The sequence below is a fragment of the Pteronotus mesoamericanus genome, unplaced genomic scaffold, assembly GCF_021234165.1.
Source record: "Pteronotus mesoamericanus isolate MK-2021 breed Mesoamerican mustached bat unplaced genomic scaffold, CSHL_Meso_final contig_101, whole genome shotgun sequence".
Lineage (NCBI taxonomy): Eukaryota > Metazoa > Chordata > Mammalia > Chiroptera > Mormoopidae > Pteronotus > Pteronotus mesoamericanus.
The window spans coordinates 14,856,343-14,873,399 of NW_026555001.1; the positions used below are offsets into that span (position 1 = coordinate 14,856,343).

The following is a 17,057-nucleotide window of genomic DNA, read 5'->3' on the forward strand; positions in this document are numbered from 1 at the left end:
GAGCCCCGCCCTGGAAGTTCTGTAAAAGTGATTCATTTAGCCATTAAAGTCAAAATTGGATGCCCCCTAGTAAGTATCTCACCCGACTCGAAGGTTTGGGAATTGGTTTTATTTTAGGTCTGTTGACTTTGAGGCAAAGAGAAAAATGAAAAATAGAAACATTTGAATTGTGGAGCTGAACTTGGGAAATGAATCGTGAAACCATAGGAATAGACGTAAGAGGAATGGAAGACAGAGAGCTGTATTTGGGCAAGTGTTCCAGTTAAGAGACTGATTAAAGCAAAGGTGCTTTTTATTTCATTCCAGTCTGTGTGTGATAGTTTGTGTCAGTACCTGTCCAATTTATGTCTAACGTGCCCCTGATTTCGTCGTCTAGCGCTTAGCCGCAGCGTGGCATTCACCTGGGAATCTGTACAGAGAGGATAAGAAAACAATGGCTTCAGCTAAAACCTGTACAGGCTTACTTTGCTTAGGTAACCTGGGACATTTAGATATGGATTTATTTAAGATGAAATGCATAATATTCCTAGACTTCTTAACAAGAAAAATAAAATCCAATTTTTTTTCCAATTGGGCATATAAAAATTGGGCATCCAATTTTTATAATGGTAGTTATTGTTATCCATTAATCATGATATTTCTTCCCATTGTGAAATACATTTTTATTAAGCAAATTAGCCAAACTGCTTTATGGCAGTGTTTTAAAGATGAAAAGTTCTAAGTAGAGACCAAAATCATGAAATTAATCAAGATAAAATTGAACAGATGGAACAAAGTAAAAAACAGAAAATTTCCTATGGTTTTCTTAGCAGCTTTAATTTACCTATTACTGCCATGCAACAAACTAAAATTCAGGCTCTGATGGAGTAAGATTGTTTGATGGCACATGCAAAACATCTTATATTGAGCTAAGGCAAAATATTTGTCCAAATACTGTGGCAAGGGACTGTTAAGACGGAGTCCACCGATATATGCATGTAGTGAAACGCAAATAATGAAACACTTCAAGTGGTTAAGAGTTGTGTAGTTAGTATTTAACTGAGTCATGGGCCAAGGATAATTGGAGATATTTTGAGATTATAAATCCAGAGAGAGATGACAGAAAATGGACGTCTTTTGAGATTTTAATTTTCAAAGATCAAAAATTAGTCACCTGGCCTTTCTAGATAATATACAATAAAGTGAAATCTCTCCTTTCCTGAACCCTGTTGAAAGACGACTGGCTAAAACTAGTTGGCACTGTTGACCGCAATGCCTGGCCATAAGTCCAAATAAATGACCCTAACCAAAGAGATAAAATATGCCTCATACAGAAAGAATGGAAGAAATAATTAAATTATCACAAACCACCACCACTCTCAGATAAGTAGGCCCGACAATGGTGGCTATAACATTAACTTTGTATATTAAAGGCCATTGCTAAAGTAGACACCCATTTATCTGGGATTTAAACAACCAGCAAGCTTCAACAGCTGGGATTTTATGTATTTTTCTTTCATGTTTTATGATAAAGCCACAAATGACAAGTTAAAATGTTAATATGAGGGATTTATTCAAAAAAGCAACTGCTGCCCTGGCTGGCGGCCCTGCTGGTTAGAGTGGTGTTGCCCCGCACACCAAAGGCTTGTGGTTTGATTCCCTGTCAGGCACATGCCTGGGTTGCAGTTTTGATCCCTGGTTGGGGCGCATACAGGAGGCCACGATCAGTGTTTCATGTCAATGTTTCTCTCTCTCTCCCCTCCGCCTTCCCTCTCTCTCTAAAACCAATAAAAGCATATCTTTGAGTGAGGATTTTAAAAAGAGCAACTGCTGGGTTTTGTTACGTGACAACAAAAGCAGCTTAGTGTCTTAAACCTGCTGTTCATTTTGGCCCTCAGACACTGAAAGTCACAAAATTTCTTGAATCATCTTAGTTTTAGTGTTAATTATATTTGCATATATCCTAACTTTGAAAATCTGTAACCTGTTTTAATATATATGATAACATTTTTAGCAGAATATTCAAGATATCTTACTTTAGGTAAGATATCTTGGTCCTCTACGTTCTCTTTACCTCAAGTATATGTTGATGGGGGAATCGCTAGATGTTTTCTGGCATTCAAAGATTCCAAGCAGCCATTCCTCAATCGCTGTGAAATGTAGATGTTTATTTTGATCCTGGTAACTGGAGCTACCCTGCTCAGCGTTAGACCACCGTTCTGCACTGCGGAGGCCACTGGCTGGCTCTCCCTCAAGGCAGAGAGCGCCTTCCCCGTGGTAAGAGGGAAGGAAGCACCTCAGGACCCTCAGCTGGAGGAAACCCCACCCTTTTGTTTTCCATGATCCTCACTCACATCCCCCTAAGCTGCACTGTCCAACAGAGTACCTACTAGCTACATTTGGCTATTTAGATTTAAGTGCAATTAAAATTAAATTAAAAATTGAGTTCCTCAATCACACTGCTGCATTTTAAGTGTCTGTATTGCACAGCAGAGATATGGAACATGTCACAAAGGCAGAAGGTTCCATTCAGCGGCGCAACTCTGCAGCACTCGGAGCACCGGGGGCCATGTGAGTTCCCTTAGCCTGAGTGCGAGTGGTTGTCCTCAGTCGCTGATGACTTGGATCCTTTCACCTGGAAGCGTTACACATGGGCTACCTCGGAGCATGCCATTTTCCCAGAATCTTTTTGCCCAGAAATGCCTGCCTCACCACTGCCTCTGAAAGAGTATTGGAGTTCCTTCAAGAGGGTTATTAGAGGCAAAGCCTTGGAAAAAACCATTCTGCAGCCATAACTAGAACAACATGGGTGCCTGTAGTCATGTCTTTTTAAGAATGATAAAGAAGCCCAAGAAAAATGAACAGACAGGGAACTAAAATGATCAAATACTCAGAAAACACCTCTAAAGCACTAGGCTTAAGGACAGATAAATGGATGCTAAGCGAGAGTCTCTAATAGGCTTGTAGGAAGACTAGGTTTAAGGAAGATTGCTTAGGCAAACAATATAAGGTGGTGTTCAGTTAAATGCTTAATTAGATAGCATCTAATAGGAATGCTATGTGAGTTCTGAAAATAAAATGATTAACAAGGGCTAAATAGGAAAGGTAGGCCTTAAGCTGGTGCTTGAAAAACAGGTGAGGTTTGAGTAAGTGGAGGAGAGAGGAAAGGATTTCGAAGTTTTCCTAAGGCAAAGAAATAGACATGAATATATTGTACTCAGTGTTTTAACACCGTCAAATGGTAAGGTCAAGCTAACAGTGCCTCTACTGACCACTCTGAAAAACATAAACCAAACTAATTTTGCCAAATAAGAGTTTTAGAAGGATAGAGGCTAACGAGGCAAGGGGAACAAGTCTGGGCCACATCAAAGTGAGCCTAGAGCCAGCAAACACAGGCCAAAGCCATCTTGTGGGCTCCGCAGCACCCTGATCCCAGCGTTGGGCCCTGCTGGGCTCCCGCCACCAGCCGATTCTGCAGGCCACACTTCCCCATGTTCCTACTTAGCGACTTACCAGCCTCATGCCAGGCCAGCCTGTGCTCTCGCTGCTCGTTTCTCCCACACACACGAACCTTTGCCGACACGCTCCCTGCTTTAATCCTGCAACCAGTGGTCCTCACTGGGAGGCCACACATGGCAGTCACCTGGGGGGCGTGCCCCGGTCCCACCTGAAGGGGGTCCAATTGAATTGGTCTGGGGTATAACCTGGGCACCAGGATGTTTGCAAGCTCCCCCAAGATTCTGATGAGCAGCTAAGGTTGAGAACTGTTGGCTTCCTGCCCGCCAGAGATAACTCACGTCAGTCCCACCCTACAGCCTGGCTCAGATGGAACACTTTGCTGCAAAATATAGCAAAGAATTTTAATTAGCTTGATAACAGCAGAACTGAAATTAGATTCGAGGTTTCTTGACTCCCATATGTACCATTTTGCCTCAGGGCCAAGATACTTAAAGTTTTCATGTCAGCCTGATAGGGAACATGTGACCAGGAAAATAGGGAAGCCTCCAAAGACACCTATGAAGGTTCCTTTATAATAGTCCTTATTAGTCAAGGACCTTTCATTCACTGTCATTTACAAGACGCTTGCACTCGCTCTCAATGGCAAACTTGAATGACACTATGAATGACAAGCTGTGAATGACAAGCTCTGAGGAGAAAAAGCGTGGGTTCTCCTCCTCTGATTTCTGGTTATCAAATCCCAATTATTGGGGAAGAGGCTTAAATGTGAGCCAGAGGTAAGCAAATGGGACTGGAGGGTGTTCACTTCTCGCACCCTTTTAAAAAATAGCTCCAGAAGAATAAACGAACGTGTGAGAGGTCTCGGGGGCAGAGAGACAGGGAAGAGGGTGTTCCTTTAGTGTTGTGTTGCACGTGTCATCTGTGCAACTCGCCACTGCAGAAAGAAAAAGAGGCTCCTTTTAAAGAGGCCTCAGCTCTCCATTGCTTTCTGTCCACATTCTGAAATGTGATTTAGATCTACTTAAAGCTTAAATATTACTCCCAAGGCAGAGATGCCCTCCCAGTTGTCTGTACTCTTCTCATGAAAGTAACAGGATACATAGTACCCTGAAAAGCATTAGTTTCACCCAAGCATTAAAGAGATGTTATGTTTTTGTTAGAATAATAACAGTAATAAATATAGTCTCATTTTAAAAATAATTTAATGTGCCCACATGCTTCCCTTCCATGATCAAATGCTCTTCTGTTCGAAACTAGGAAGCAACAGGAAGGACTGAAGCACCAGGAGAGCCAGTAGCTTCTAAGACTGAACCCAGGCAGCAGGAGGCCTGCCCTTCCCCCCGGGGGAAGCAGCCTGGTGGCGATGATGCTGATGATGGCACCGAACCCCCACCTAATCCCTTACAGCTTTAAATGTACTTTCATGCATATTATTTTATTTCATCTTCAGCTAGCTTGTGTGACTTTCCAGATAAAGACACTGAGGCCTACAGAGAATTAAGTGGCTCGTCCAAAATCACACAGCTGGCGTGAAGGGCCTCCATGACACAAAAACACTGTCTTCCTACTCGTGGGCTCTTCATCACTTCTTTTACTTTGTAATGTACCGCTGTGACCCAGATGATGTAAAGGTAACAGAGCTGGGGTTGTCTTCTCTTAATTCTCAGTAGTGTTGTTACTTTCCCATTATTTTTTTTAGTTACCAGGTTTTTATTTTTGATAAGGGAATATCAAAGAAGGCAAAAACAACGTATTTTGTCCCACGTCTCACATAGAGTTTAGAAGGCCAGCCAACAGACTTGCCAGGAAATCACTGTTGGAATAAACCTGGAACCATAGCCATCATCGGGATATAACCGATCAGATGATGCTCTGAGCAGGAAAAGAACAGGCAGCTACTGCAGCCTCTTAAACACAGGGGTGGCAAGCCTGCAAAATGCAGTTACCCTGAGCATGAAATCCCTTCCCAGGTGTGCCTCTGATGCGCATGCTTGTCCACCTGCTATGTCTTATTTCCCTCCAATGTTATCAGTTTCTTGAAGGCAAAGCTGCACATTTTTAGGTGTCCTCCACCCTTCCAACAATTCTTCCTAACCTGTGTACTTCTTAATGTTTATTTCATTACCACCAGTTATCACCTGCCCTTGATAGTCACCTTAAACAGGTTTTGCCTATATAAAACTGATAGGAAAGAGAAGTTTCTTTGCTCTAATTTGTATCGTGCCCACATGCCTAGGGATGGCCTTTTCTTAATCCCCAGAACATTCTTATAATGATACTTTACTAACTGTATAACACCCTGATTGCCCACAGGAGAGAGTTAAATAATGTCAAAAAAAAAAAAAAATGAAAGAACAAGGAACTTGTTTCTGCTGTGAATCTTTGACCTAAGGAATAGGATGCTTTGGCACTTAACTGCTAGATAAATGAATGGCCAGCTTTCCATGAAGGAAATCTTTGGTAGATGACCTTCTTCCACCAGGGAACTCTCCTTATAGGAACACTTTGTAGTGCACACTCTTCGTTGTAAAGACAGAAATTCTGCTAAGAAGAAGTTATTATATATTGTTTGAAATTATTGACTAATCAGAATCTGAGCCAGAAAAGGAGCACAGGCAAAAGTGTTCTTTGGGGAACATCAGAAGTGACATTTAAATCACGGGTCAGCAAATATGGCCACTGCATATCTTTGTAAATAGTTTTATTAGAACACAGCAACCTCCATTTGTTGGCATATTTTCTTTGGCCACTTGCACACTACAATGGCAGGGGTGAATTGTTGCAAAAGGAACAGTATGGCCTACAAAGTCTAAAATGTTAACTATTTGGACCTTTACCAAAAAAAAGTCCAACCCCCCTGATCTAGACAGGCCAAAAGGTCACCACCAAATTTTATCGTCACTCATTGAGGATCTTGACCCAAATAAATGTCTAGATTGCTTTCTGTTGATATATCCAGAGAGGAATGATTTTCTGTGGAAGAGCTGAGACCTGGATGGAGATATGATCCACTGAAGTAGAGCTCACCTGCAGGACAGAAAAATAGGAGTAGAGTTCAGGAATGATTCCAGTGAAATGACATTCTGGAAAAGACAAAACAATAGAGACAGTAAAAAGATCAGTAGTTGCCAGGGGCTAGGGAGCAGACAGTGATGAATGCACAGAGCACAGAGGATTTTTAGGGCAGTGAAACTGTTCTGTATGATGATATAATTGCGTATTCACACCTGTACGCTTGTCAAACCCATAGAATGCACTCCACCAGAGTGAACCCTGATGTGAACTGTGGAATTGGTGTGTTAACATAGGTTCATTGATTTTAACAACTGTGTCACCCTACTCGTGTTGCCTATGAATGGAAGAGGAATGCATGTGTGAAGTAAAAACTGAAGTGTCGTTACCAGGATGCATGCAAGGATGCAAGCAAAAACAACAGAATTCCACTATACCAGGTTAACTAGGGCTTTTTTGTATTGATGAGAGAGAGAGAGAGAAAAATATCAATTTGTTGTTCCATTTATGCATTCTTTGGTTGATTCTTGTATGTGCCCTGACCAGATATCGGACCTGCACCCGTGGTGTATTGGAACGATGCTCTAACCAACAGAGCTACACAGCCAGGGCCAGCAAGGGTTTTTATATTCCCTCCCTTTTGTGCTCCATGCCACGGTCAGGGGGGAAGATAAGATTCTAAAACACATGACAAATCATTACAAAGATGCTGTCATTTATAGTAAAGTACAAACAACTGAGATTCTTCATAAATATTGAGGCCTTTCGATGGTGGACAGCTCTTTCTCAGTAGGAATTTTCACATGAACAGATCAAAATGAAAATGAACTATAGAACTGGTGAGAATCATTAAATGCTTCACATTTTAGGCAGGATATAAGTAGAACATTAGTGTATAACAATTCTTTGGGCTGAAATCAAGTCTTTCAGCTTACATTAAGATGATTAATTAGTTAATGTTTATAAAGTACTGTGCAGATATGCCCTTTCAAAATGCTAAGTATTCTAAAAACTACATTGTAGCATTTTCCTAAATGTAAAAGATCTAACATTCATCATTTCTTTGGTACAGGTTGGCAAAGATTCTTTTGGCAATGATTATATAGAAAACTTAAAGCAGAATGGTATTTCTACAGGTAAAACTTCATCTTTTTTAAAGTTGATTTTTATAACTTCTGTGATCTGATTACAAGAAAAGTAAATATAGAATATAATTATTAGATCTTCCCCTGGTGACCAGGGAATTTTTATGCACAGCCTTGGTAGTCTTGCTTAAATAGCCTATAGTTAATTCTTTCGTGTATGTTCCTCCAGATGGGAATAAAATAATAGGAGGTTACAAACCTTGATCTCATGGAAATGTTTCAGAAGCGGGTGACAAGAGAAAATAGGTGCTACATTCACAAAAGATATTTTAAGGAAAGTCATTGACTATCACAGCTGGAAATTATTTTAGAAACTGTTGAGGCTGATACTATGATTTCACAAAAGAAGGAAATATAAGGCCAGAGAGATTCTGCATTTGTCCAAGGGCTCCCAGCAAGGTGGAGCCACAGCTGAGACTAGAAAGCAGGCCTCCAGCTCCAGGCAAGGCCCTTTGCAGCTGCCAAGGGCTGCGTGATCAGCGTTAGCATGTGCGAGCCAGGCCCTGATTCTTGATGAGATGCAAAGCTTATGAGAATGAAGAAAAACAAACACGTTGATTTTATAGGTTTGACCTTTAGTCTTTCGTCTCAACTCTGTCATTCCTTTCACTGAAGAAATATGGTAGTGTAGAAAAATGCATATGTATACAACTATGAGTAACTGGGAGGACTTGGAAGCGGGGGTGGTTTGCTGGGTTGTTACTAATGCAGAGGAAAGGTGCAAGTAAGTGTGAAGGCTTCTATTTTCCTCATTGTATAGGTGATGAGTATAAATTAGCACTAATTACTTACTTCTTTTTTATCATTCCAGATGGTTAAAGGTTAAAAAAGTTTTCTAAGGATTAGTGATGCATTGAAATTGTTAAAGTAAATTATCCATGCCAGGCTGTGTATATGTGATTTTAATTTCTTTTTTCTTTTAGAATTTACGTATCAGACTGAAGATGCTGCTACAGGAACTGCTTCAATAATTGTCAATAAAGAAGGTATGTGTTTTGCCTATTGAAGTGTCATTTAATAAAACAGTTCATTTCCAGAACTAGAGCAGAAGCATCAATTTTTATCCTGATCTTAAGGATCTATTACCATACCCACCAGGCCTAAAGCATGGTCTTTCCAACCTAAATATTAAATATTTCCCATTATTTACACATCCCAGATTGATCATTCAAATATAAAATTGTCCATCAAATACATATGAAGCAATACAGTTGCCTCAGAATAATATTTATATCCTGTAACATCCATTACCCTTCATGTGAACTCAGAATTGATATTTGTCTCTAAAAGCAGTTTACATCTGTCATTTCAGTTACACCAGGTAAATAAATGTAAATAGATAGGTGCAAAAGAAAGTTGATGAATCATATTTATAGAATATTTACTGAGCAAATGGCAGCAACTAATTACTTGTAACATATCGTTAGTGTTCCATGTTGTCTGCTCTTTAAACAGCAATCAAATCTCAAAAGTCTATATATACAATTATGTCTGTCACAAGGCCTTGCCACAGTCAAACAGTTGTCTTTGAAAAGAGTAACTTCCCTTTACCTTCAAGTAAAGTTTTCATAATTTCTGCCAACTATTTTAAGTATAAAACAGCTCCATAAGATTTTTAAAATCAGAATTAATGCTCAGAAGGGCCAAACATTTCATGGGGCATCTAGGACGCAGAACCTAGTGCATTATGGGCCATCAGCGTGCATTGTGTTAAATTAGGATTTGTTGCAACATGTCTTTAATTTATAATGCAGCTTCTCAAGATCATTTCTCACAGGAGACATGATATTTTTACCATTACTGATCCCCAACTTGCAATAACAAAAGGACAAAAAAAAACAGTGTTCCATGTAAAGACAGTAGATTAAAGTTTCTATTCAAACAGTAGTCTGTGTTCATTACTTTAAGCTACCTCTTAAGTAATTATTGTTGCCAACAGCAGTTCATTCCCTGCCTTAAACCTCTTTTTTGTATTCTAGGGATATCTTCAGGTTCTGTTTCTTCCTTATCTGTGTACAAAATATTGCATTTCTGTGCAAAGATATCATTTAACACTATGTATTGAGTGCCTAGGATGGTAGATTTGTCTGGTTTATAGAGCATGTATAGATTGTAGTAGAAGAGCTAATCCAAATGCCCAGAGGTGACAGTCACCTCCTTTAAATAAGTAGCAAGGCAAAGTAAGGAGGTCAGTTGGTGACAAGTTCAGCTAAGGCATGAATGAGCTAGCCACATGGCAATGTCCACCATACAGCTATGTCTTGGGCTTGTTGCTCATCAGCCAAGGCCAGGCCAGAAATGTGGACTCAGGGTTCAGCCACGCAGAAGCAGCAGCTGACACTAGCAGAGAGTGAGGTCACTGAAGGAGAAAAGGCAGGAGGTATGCTGTCTTTCAGTGTGTGGGCATTTTGAATTTTTCCAGTACCAAGATTGGGTTTATGCTGAACCATCCGCACTTTATTAAGTCCTCCTTGTGGCCAACAAACACATCTGTGGTAAGATGATAGGCCAGCATGTGTTCTGTGTTCAGAGGTAATTTTAGGTCATGTCTACACAAGAGCAGCACGAGCAGCCTGCGGCACAAAAAAAAAATGCTGCAATTTATCCCTCTGTGTTAGTGCTGTCCAATAGAAACATGATGCAAGCCACATACACTTTAAATTTTCCATTAGCTACATTTTAAAAAGTAAACAGAAACAGGTAAAATTCATCTTAATATATTCCCTTAACCCAATATATCCAAAATATTATCCTTTCAACATGCAATCAAAAAAGTCCTTAAAAATTAAGGAGGTAGTTTACCTTTTCTTTGTACCCAGTCCTTGAAATCTGCTGTGTATTGTACAATTAAAGCACATTTCATTTTGGACTAACGCATTTCAGGTGCTCAGTAGGCACACATGGCTTGTCATATGGGACAGCACAGCTCTTGAGAGCTCACCTGACAGGTTCAATGCACCACCACACCTCCCACATGAGGTAGGATTATAGAGAACGAGTCCACGTGAAGGGTATACAGGGTGGGGCAAAAGTAGATTTACAGTTGTTTGTGTGGAAAACAATACAATAATGTGTAAATAATAATACAAATGGATAGTCTCAATTATAAACCTACCTTTGCCCCACCCTGTCTAAGATTCCCGAGTCCTGCTTCTGTTTGCTCTGGTACCATCGAGGCCACGTGTCCTTCTCTCCACCATGTTATTTAGCACAATTTTCCATCTGCTAGATGTTACAAAATGTGTTTGGATTTACAGAATCACTTCACAGAGTACCTCAGGGTAGACCTTGGACTGATTGCACACTACGGAGCCTTAGTTGTAAAGTTAGGCATGTTTATTCCTGTTTATACTCATCGTTGTGACGTCTGTCATTTAGGATTAAGAACCTTTGCCACATACATTGTACCAACCATTTCCCATAAAAGAAAATTTGAAAGTATTTTATATATCATTTCTTAGCTAGCATTCTTTGTATATGAGAATATTGAGGAAATCATTTTGCTCAAAGTAATTAGAATAATATGGATCTTAGATGTTGGAAAAGAAGCTACCTTAGGAATATGAAATTTAACCCAAATGGCCTAAAAATGTTAAAATTAATACTTACAACACATTTCGTGTCATGGCTTTGTAAGAGGGATCGTAACAGTGCAGAATATCATTGCTTGGCTTTGCTTGGTTTTAATATAAATACATCGAAATTCTTTATAGGCCAGAATATCATCGTGATAGTGGCTGGAGCAAATTTACTGTTGAATTCTGAAGACCTGAGGGAAGCGGCCAGCGCCATCCGCAGAGCCAAGGTGGTGGTCTGCCAGCTGGAAGTAACTCCAGCAACGTCTCTGGAAGCCCTAGCGATAGCCCACGGCAGTGGAGGTGGGAATTTTACATACTTGTCATTCTTTCTATAAAAGCTTTTATCTCTATTTTAAAGTTAACCTTTTAAGCCAAGCAATACTTTTCTGTAGCAAACTATTCTTCTTCCAACTGTAAGATCCACTGTCTTCTTCCAGGTCTTGATAATATTAGAAAACCTTACGTATAGGGTAAAAACAACATGGGCAGCCTTTCTGATACCCTGCTGTATAAATCTTCAGTCTAATTAGCAGAAATGATAGAGCAGTAAGTAGAATCTCTGAAGCAGCCCATTGGCCCTGTAGTGGAACTTCAGGTAGTGGAGCGCTTGCCATTCTGAGCAGCAGTGGGTGAGCTGCAGGTCAGGTGTGAGCGCCGTCCACGTACATGTTGATCAACAGCTCTATAAATGAAAGGACAGTTCTTTCTCCTTTTATAAGGCTTTACTGTATTTTCTATGTTGTCAAGATCCTTTAAGCAGCTCTTTTGTGTCGTTTGGCCTTTGACTTTGGAAATTTCTTAGCATGCAAAAGCAGGCAGAATCACATAATGAAACCCATCGTCCAGCTTCAACACTTATCGACCCCTGGCTAATCTTGCTTCATCTGTCCTCCCCTCCAGCCCCCCTCTTGCACCCCAGAAGATGACAGACTTTGAAAAATACAGATAGTTTCTGTCTGTCTGTTGCTCTTCTGAATTAGAAGCCCATTTCCAATCCTTGCTAGCTTTGTGGTCTTTGCAGAACTACCTGAACTCTTCTGAGCCTTTTCTGTTTAATGCATATAGAAATACTCCCCCACTGAATTATTCTAAGAATGGAATAAAATGAAATATGGTGCCAAGCTGGTGTAGTAAGTTTCAGTAAATCCCAGTTTTCTTCTCTCTTTAAATTAAAATTTGGATAATATCCTTATCATCACCATCTGGCCAAAAAAAATCAATATAAAAACTAGCCACTCTAAGACAATGGCTTCATTTGTAATGGTTCTCTGATTCACATTAAGAATAACATAGAGAGAGAACCACATTGCTTTTCCAGATAAAACTTTCTCATCAAGATACAATAAAAAAAACACTGTGTGTATGTGAGTGTGAGTGTGTGTGTTCATGTAAGTGATTTCTCCCAAAGTATATAGTGTCCTACCTAGCAATAAATGGAAAATAAGTTACTGAAATGATTTTGTGGAGATTTCTTTATTTATTTATTTAGAGAGAGGGAAAGGGAAGGAGAAAGAGAGGGAGAGAAACATCAATGTGTGGTTGCCTCTCACACACTACCCTACTAGGAACTTGGCCCACAACCCAGGCACATGCCCTGGCTGGGAATCGAACCGGTGTCCCTTTGGTTCGCAGGCCGGCACTCAATTCACTGAGCCACACCAGTAAGGGAGAATTTTTAAATGTATGTCCTGATTTAACAAATTTTCCTCATGGCAAAACCAAGATGCCGTGACAAATTCTCACTGACATTTAATGCATTTTTAATGGACTTGAAGCTGTAAGAAAGAATTCTGACTCAAAACCCATTTGGTTACATTTTCTCAAGAGTGTCACAGACAAAAGCCAATGCTTATGGTAAGTAAGCACTGTCTGCCCTGCACTACCTCACTTGGCCGATATGAACGCATCTGCCCCCTCCTTCAGGCTCCTTGCCTTTCCTGGTATAGATCAGAGCATATTCTTATGTAACTTCTCTTTTTTTCCTACTACCCTTGCTTCTCAGAGATCACTGCTTCCTCTGTCCTAGTCTAGTTACCTGTTCCCTCCCCAGCTTGTGGAAGAGAGAAAGGTACAGCAACCCCAGCTGAGGATCCAGACTTTCTCAGGTGAGGCTAGAGTTATCCACACGGGCAGACAGCCGGACCTCGGTCGCCATTTGGGTGGGTCCAGAAATGCTTCCTCCATCGCCTAACAGGCAGTTCCTCCAGCAGAGGGGCTGGAGGGCGAGGGGCCCCAGATGGGGGTTAGGTAATGGTGGGCCAAAGACCACTTAGGTTCCTTAACATTTTTATGAAGAGCTAGCATGCCTAAGTATTAATTCTGCATTATCTTACATAATAATACCTTGCATATGTATGTACTTTACAGCTTATAAATACTTTCATATATATTTGATCCTCAGAAAAATCTTATGACAAAGGTATGGCAGGTAGTAGAGTCAAGCCTCTGTTCTCAAACAACTCCCATCTCAAACAATTTGGTGCTCAGCCAGGTTGCTCATGGGAAAAAAGTCTCAGCTGTCAAACAAAACTTCAGTTCTTGACCTGACAACCTTTCATGCTGATACCTGTATTTCTAATGGCGGGGGGGGGAGGGGGAGGATTCAGTTTTCGAACAAATCACTTCTCAAACCACCTTCAGGAAAGAATTAAGTTTGAGAACCGAGGTGCCACTGTATTCTCCCAGATTGAAGGCTGATACTTGGAGAGGTTAAGTAATTTGCTCAGCCAAAGTCATGCTTTTGGTCAGTGTAGAAACCAGGATTTCAGGCTCCAAGACTCAAGTTTTGTGTCCTAGACCACACTTTAAAAAAATAAACTTTAAAGTCCTCATGATTTCTAGTAACTGAGTCTTTATGAAGAGTAGCTCTAGAAAAGTAAAATCTGTAAATTGTAACATTGTCCAACATGTAGCCTAATCTCTTGAGCATCTTGCTGCCTAAGTCACAGAGAAGGGACCCCAGAGTGTTTTCAGCTATGTGTCCCCCAACCACCCCCATTAAATACACACACACAAGCATATGTGTACACATACTCCTCTGTCCAGAACTTAGCTGGTCCCCACTTGGTTGTTACCAGCCAAATGCGGCTGAAATTCTATACCAAGAGAAGGGGGGTATGTGTGAATATAATGCATCTTCATTCTTATGTAAGACTAGTACAATGAAAGCGGCACTGGATTGGGAGTCATGAAGCATGGCTTTAAATTCAGAATCAATCACTTAGCAAATGGGGGACATCAGACAAGTCAGTCAGTTCCTTGTTCTGGGCCTCAGGCTCTTCTGTGAATTGAAAATTGGACTCTGAGCTCTCACAGTTCTTTACTGCGATGATGTACGAGTGGATTGATCACAGAGCAGAACAGGCAGAGCTTAAAGATCTATTGTGAGCACTGAACGTCCTGCCCATTGCCCCACAAGGCTGCATATACACTAATCGCATTACTCCATTTACAAGAAAGATGGTAAAATCATCATCATCCTCATCACCTGTGGGTTTATTGCCACAGCTCCCTTCTCTGTACTACTTAACTAATAATGGAGTTTGAATTAAACACACTGTATAACTAGATCATATATCGGTTGTTAAAATACAAGAGGAATAAAACCCCTCCATCTTTGTATATACTGTCTCGGGATCCTCTTGCTGTCTTTACCAAAACAAAAGCAGCAACTTTAAAGAGACAGCACCTGCAGCATCAAAAAATCACCTGTGAGCCCTCTAGGGTCCCCCATCCTCTCTAGGTCACGATGCTGAGGAAGCCCCACAGCAGAGCTGGTGCTGCAGCTGCTTGTGATGAAATTAAGCTTGTTGGTTCTGGTCTTTATATCCATTTCAAAGCAAATGAAACACTACAGGAACAATTATAAATAATTGAGATTTGCAAAATCACCAAGATTAAATTCTAGGTAGGACACAAAATATCTTTTAATGCCACTTTAGGCCTTTTCCATTTGCCAAACAAAACTTCTTGGCTGGCTACCTGGACTTTCACAATAACATTGTCGAGCGCATTGCCCAAACTTCGAGGGGTTTTTTCTGCTCCAGTCAACAGAAAACTCATAGACTGAGAGGCCGCCAAGCCAGCATTGTGCACACTCCGGCCTCCCCACAGTTGCCCTGCCTGGGGTGATTCCCTTCCCCGTTTCTCTGCGCTAGTTACTGGGGCCTTCTTGACTGTGCAGCCGCTGCCATCCATGGCGACGTAAGAGCTTCTGCCTTGTGTTCCTGACTGTGCACCTGTACAACTGCCTCCAGGCCTCTCTAGTTCCTCACTGACATTGTTGTGCCAGCCGTGGACATGCTCTTCGGACAACCAGGATTTTAGTCCATCTTACTTTGTAGGGAGTAATGATGACTGTCGGGTGCTGTCAGTCACCTCCGCAGCCCCGGGTGCTCCACCGTCCATCCTGTGTTCTCTCTTCTGCCCGGTTCCAGGATGGCATCTTTGGTTCTATCTCATCAGTTACAGATTTGCATTCTTCTTTGGTTGGCTGCATCTACTATACTAATTCTTCATGTTTTTTTCACCATGGTGAAGTACTTATTCTTATTTATGGTAGCATGAGCCAAAGAGAGACCTTTTTATGGCATTTTCACTTTTCCCCTAAATGTAGTTACTAATCAGACCCTAAGTGTATATAGTCAGTTATTATTGGCAAGAATTCTTTCCCTCGGTAAAATACAAGCAAGTAAGATTGATTGATTTTTATATAATACTTATGGTCAAATTAAATTGTAGAATTCCTTACTCCAGCAATTATTGCTTAAAAGCCAATGCAAATTTTTTTAGGTTTGTTTTTATTGTGGAAAATTTTAAGTATACATAGACATATAGAGAATACTATGGTAAATCCATATCTACTATCATTTACCTTCAACAGCTATTGACACATGACCAGTCTTGCTTCATCTATACCCTAACTCTCCACCCCGCAATGAAACATTGGACTATTTTAAAATAAGATATCATTTCATTCACAGTGTACTTGTTTTTGAAGTAAATATGTTTTAACAATGATGTCTTTGCATGGTGTACAACAGGTAATCTGACCAGGTATTTTTCCCATTAGACTTTTGTAATTAATCACTTATTAGTTTAGTGAGTAACCTCTCAAGACTTCTATGTAAGCATATGAATATAAATACCCCATATAATGGGTTGGCCAAAAAGTCCATTTAGTTTTAGTTTTGTTTGTTTGTTGTTTTATTTTTTCAAATACATTTGTCTCTGCCTACCCCCCACCACCTTCCCTTGCCCCCTCCTTCCTTCCCTCCCTCAGCTCTTCCCCTTTGGTTTTGTCCATGAGTCCTTGCTCTATGTTCCCTGACTTTCCCCTTCCCTTCCTTTTCCCCACCCCCCCCCCCCTTCCCTCTTGTCTCTGTTGATTTCTTTTCCTTTTAGTGTTGCTGGTCTTATTTTCCTTGCATCTTTGTATTGTTGGTTAGGTTCCGCTTATAGGTGAGATCATATGGTGTTTGTCGTTCGCCCCCTGGCTTATTTCACTTAGCATGATGCTCTCCAGTTCCATCCATGCTGTCGCGAAGTTTAGTAGTTCTTTTTTTGTAAATAAAAGACACATTTTTTCATTTTCACCAGTAACTTTATTGATTTGGATATTTTGAGTATGTTGACTATCTCCTGCATGGGAGAATGTTGATTGTTCTCAGTTAATGTCTAGATTCAGTCACTATCAACTTAAACTGGTCTACTTGACCATGGAGCATCGTCCAATGAGAAATCTCCAGCACAAAACTTCACAAACCACTTTTGACACGTTCGATCAGTCACAGCACCTTCTCCATACACTGCACAAATCTTTTTCTGCGTTTCAGTTGCGTTTTTACCTTTCTTGAAATAATACAGCATAATGTGCCAAAAGTGT

General features: G+C 40.5%; 1 protein-coding gene across 1 annotated transcript in view; it reads left to right on the forward strand.

Moving 5' to 3' along the window:
• Window positions 1-17,057, forward strand: part of RBKS (ribokinase) — an 83,649-nt gene that overhangs the window by 23,519 nt on the left and 43,073 nt on the right. The window contains exons 3-5 of the mRNA XM_054568470.1: window positions 7,523-7,586; window positions 8,519-8,581; window positions 11,309-11,473. Of these exons, the coding sequence (XP_054424445.1) occupies window positions 7,523-7,586; window positions 8,519-8,581; window positions 11,309-11,473 (292 nt within the window). The remainder of the gene's footprint in view (window positions 1-7,522; window positions 7,587-8,518; window positions 8,582-11,308; window positions 11,474-17,057) is intronic.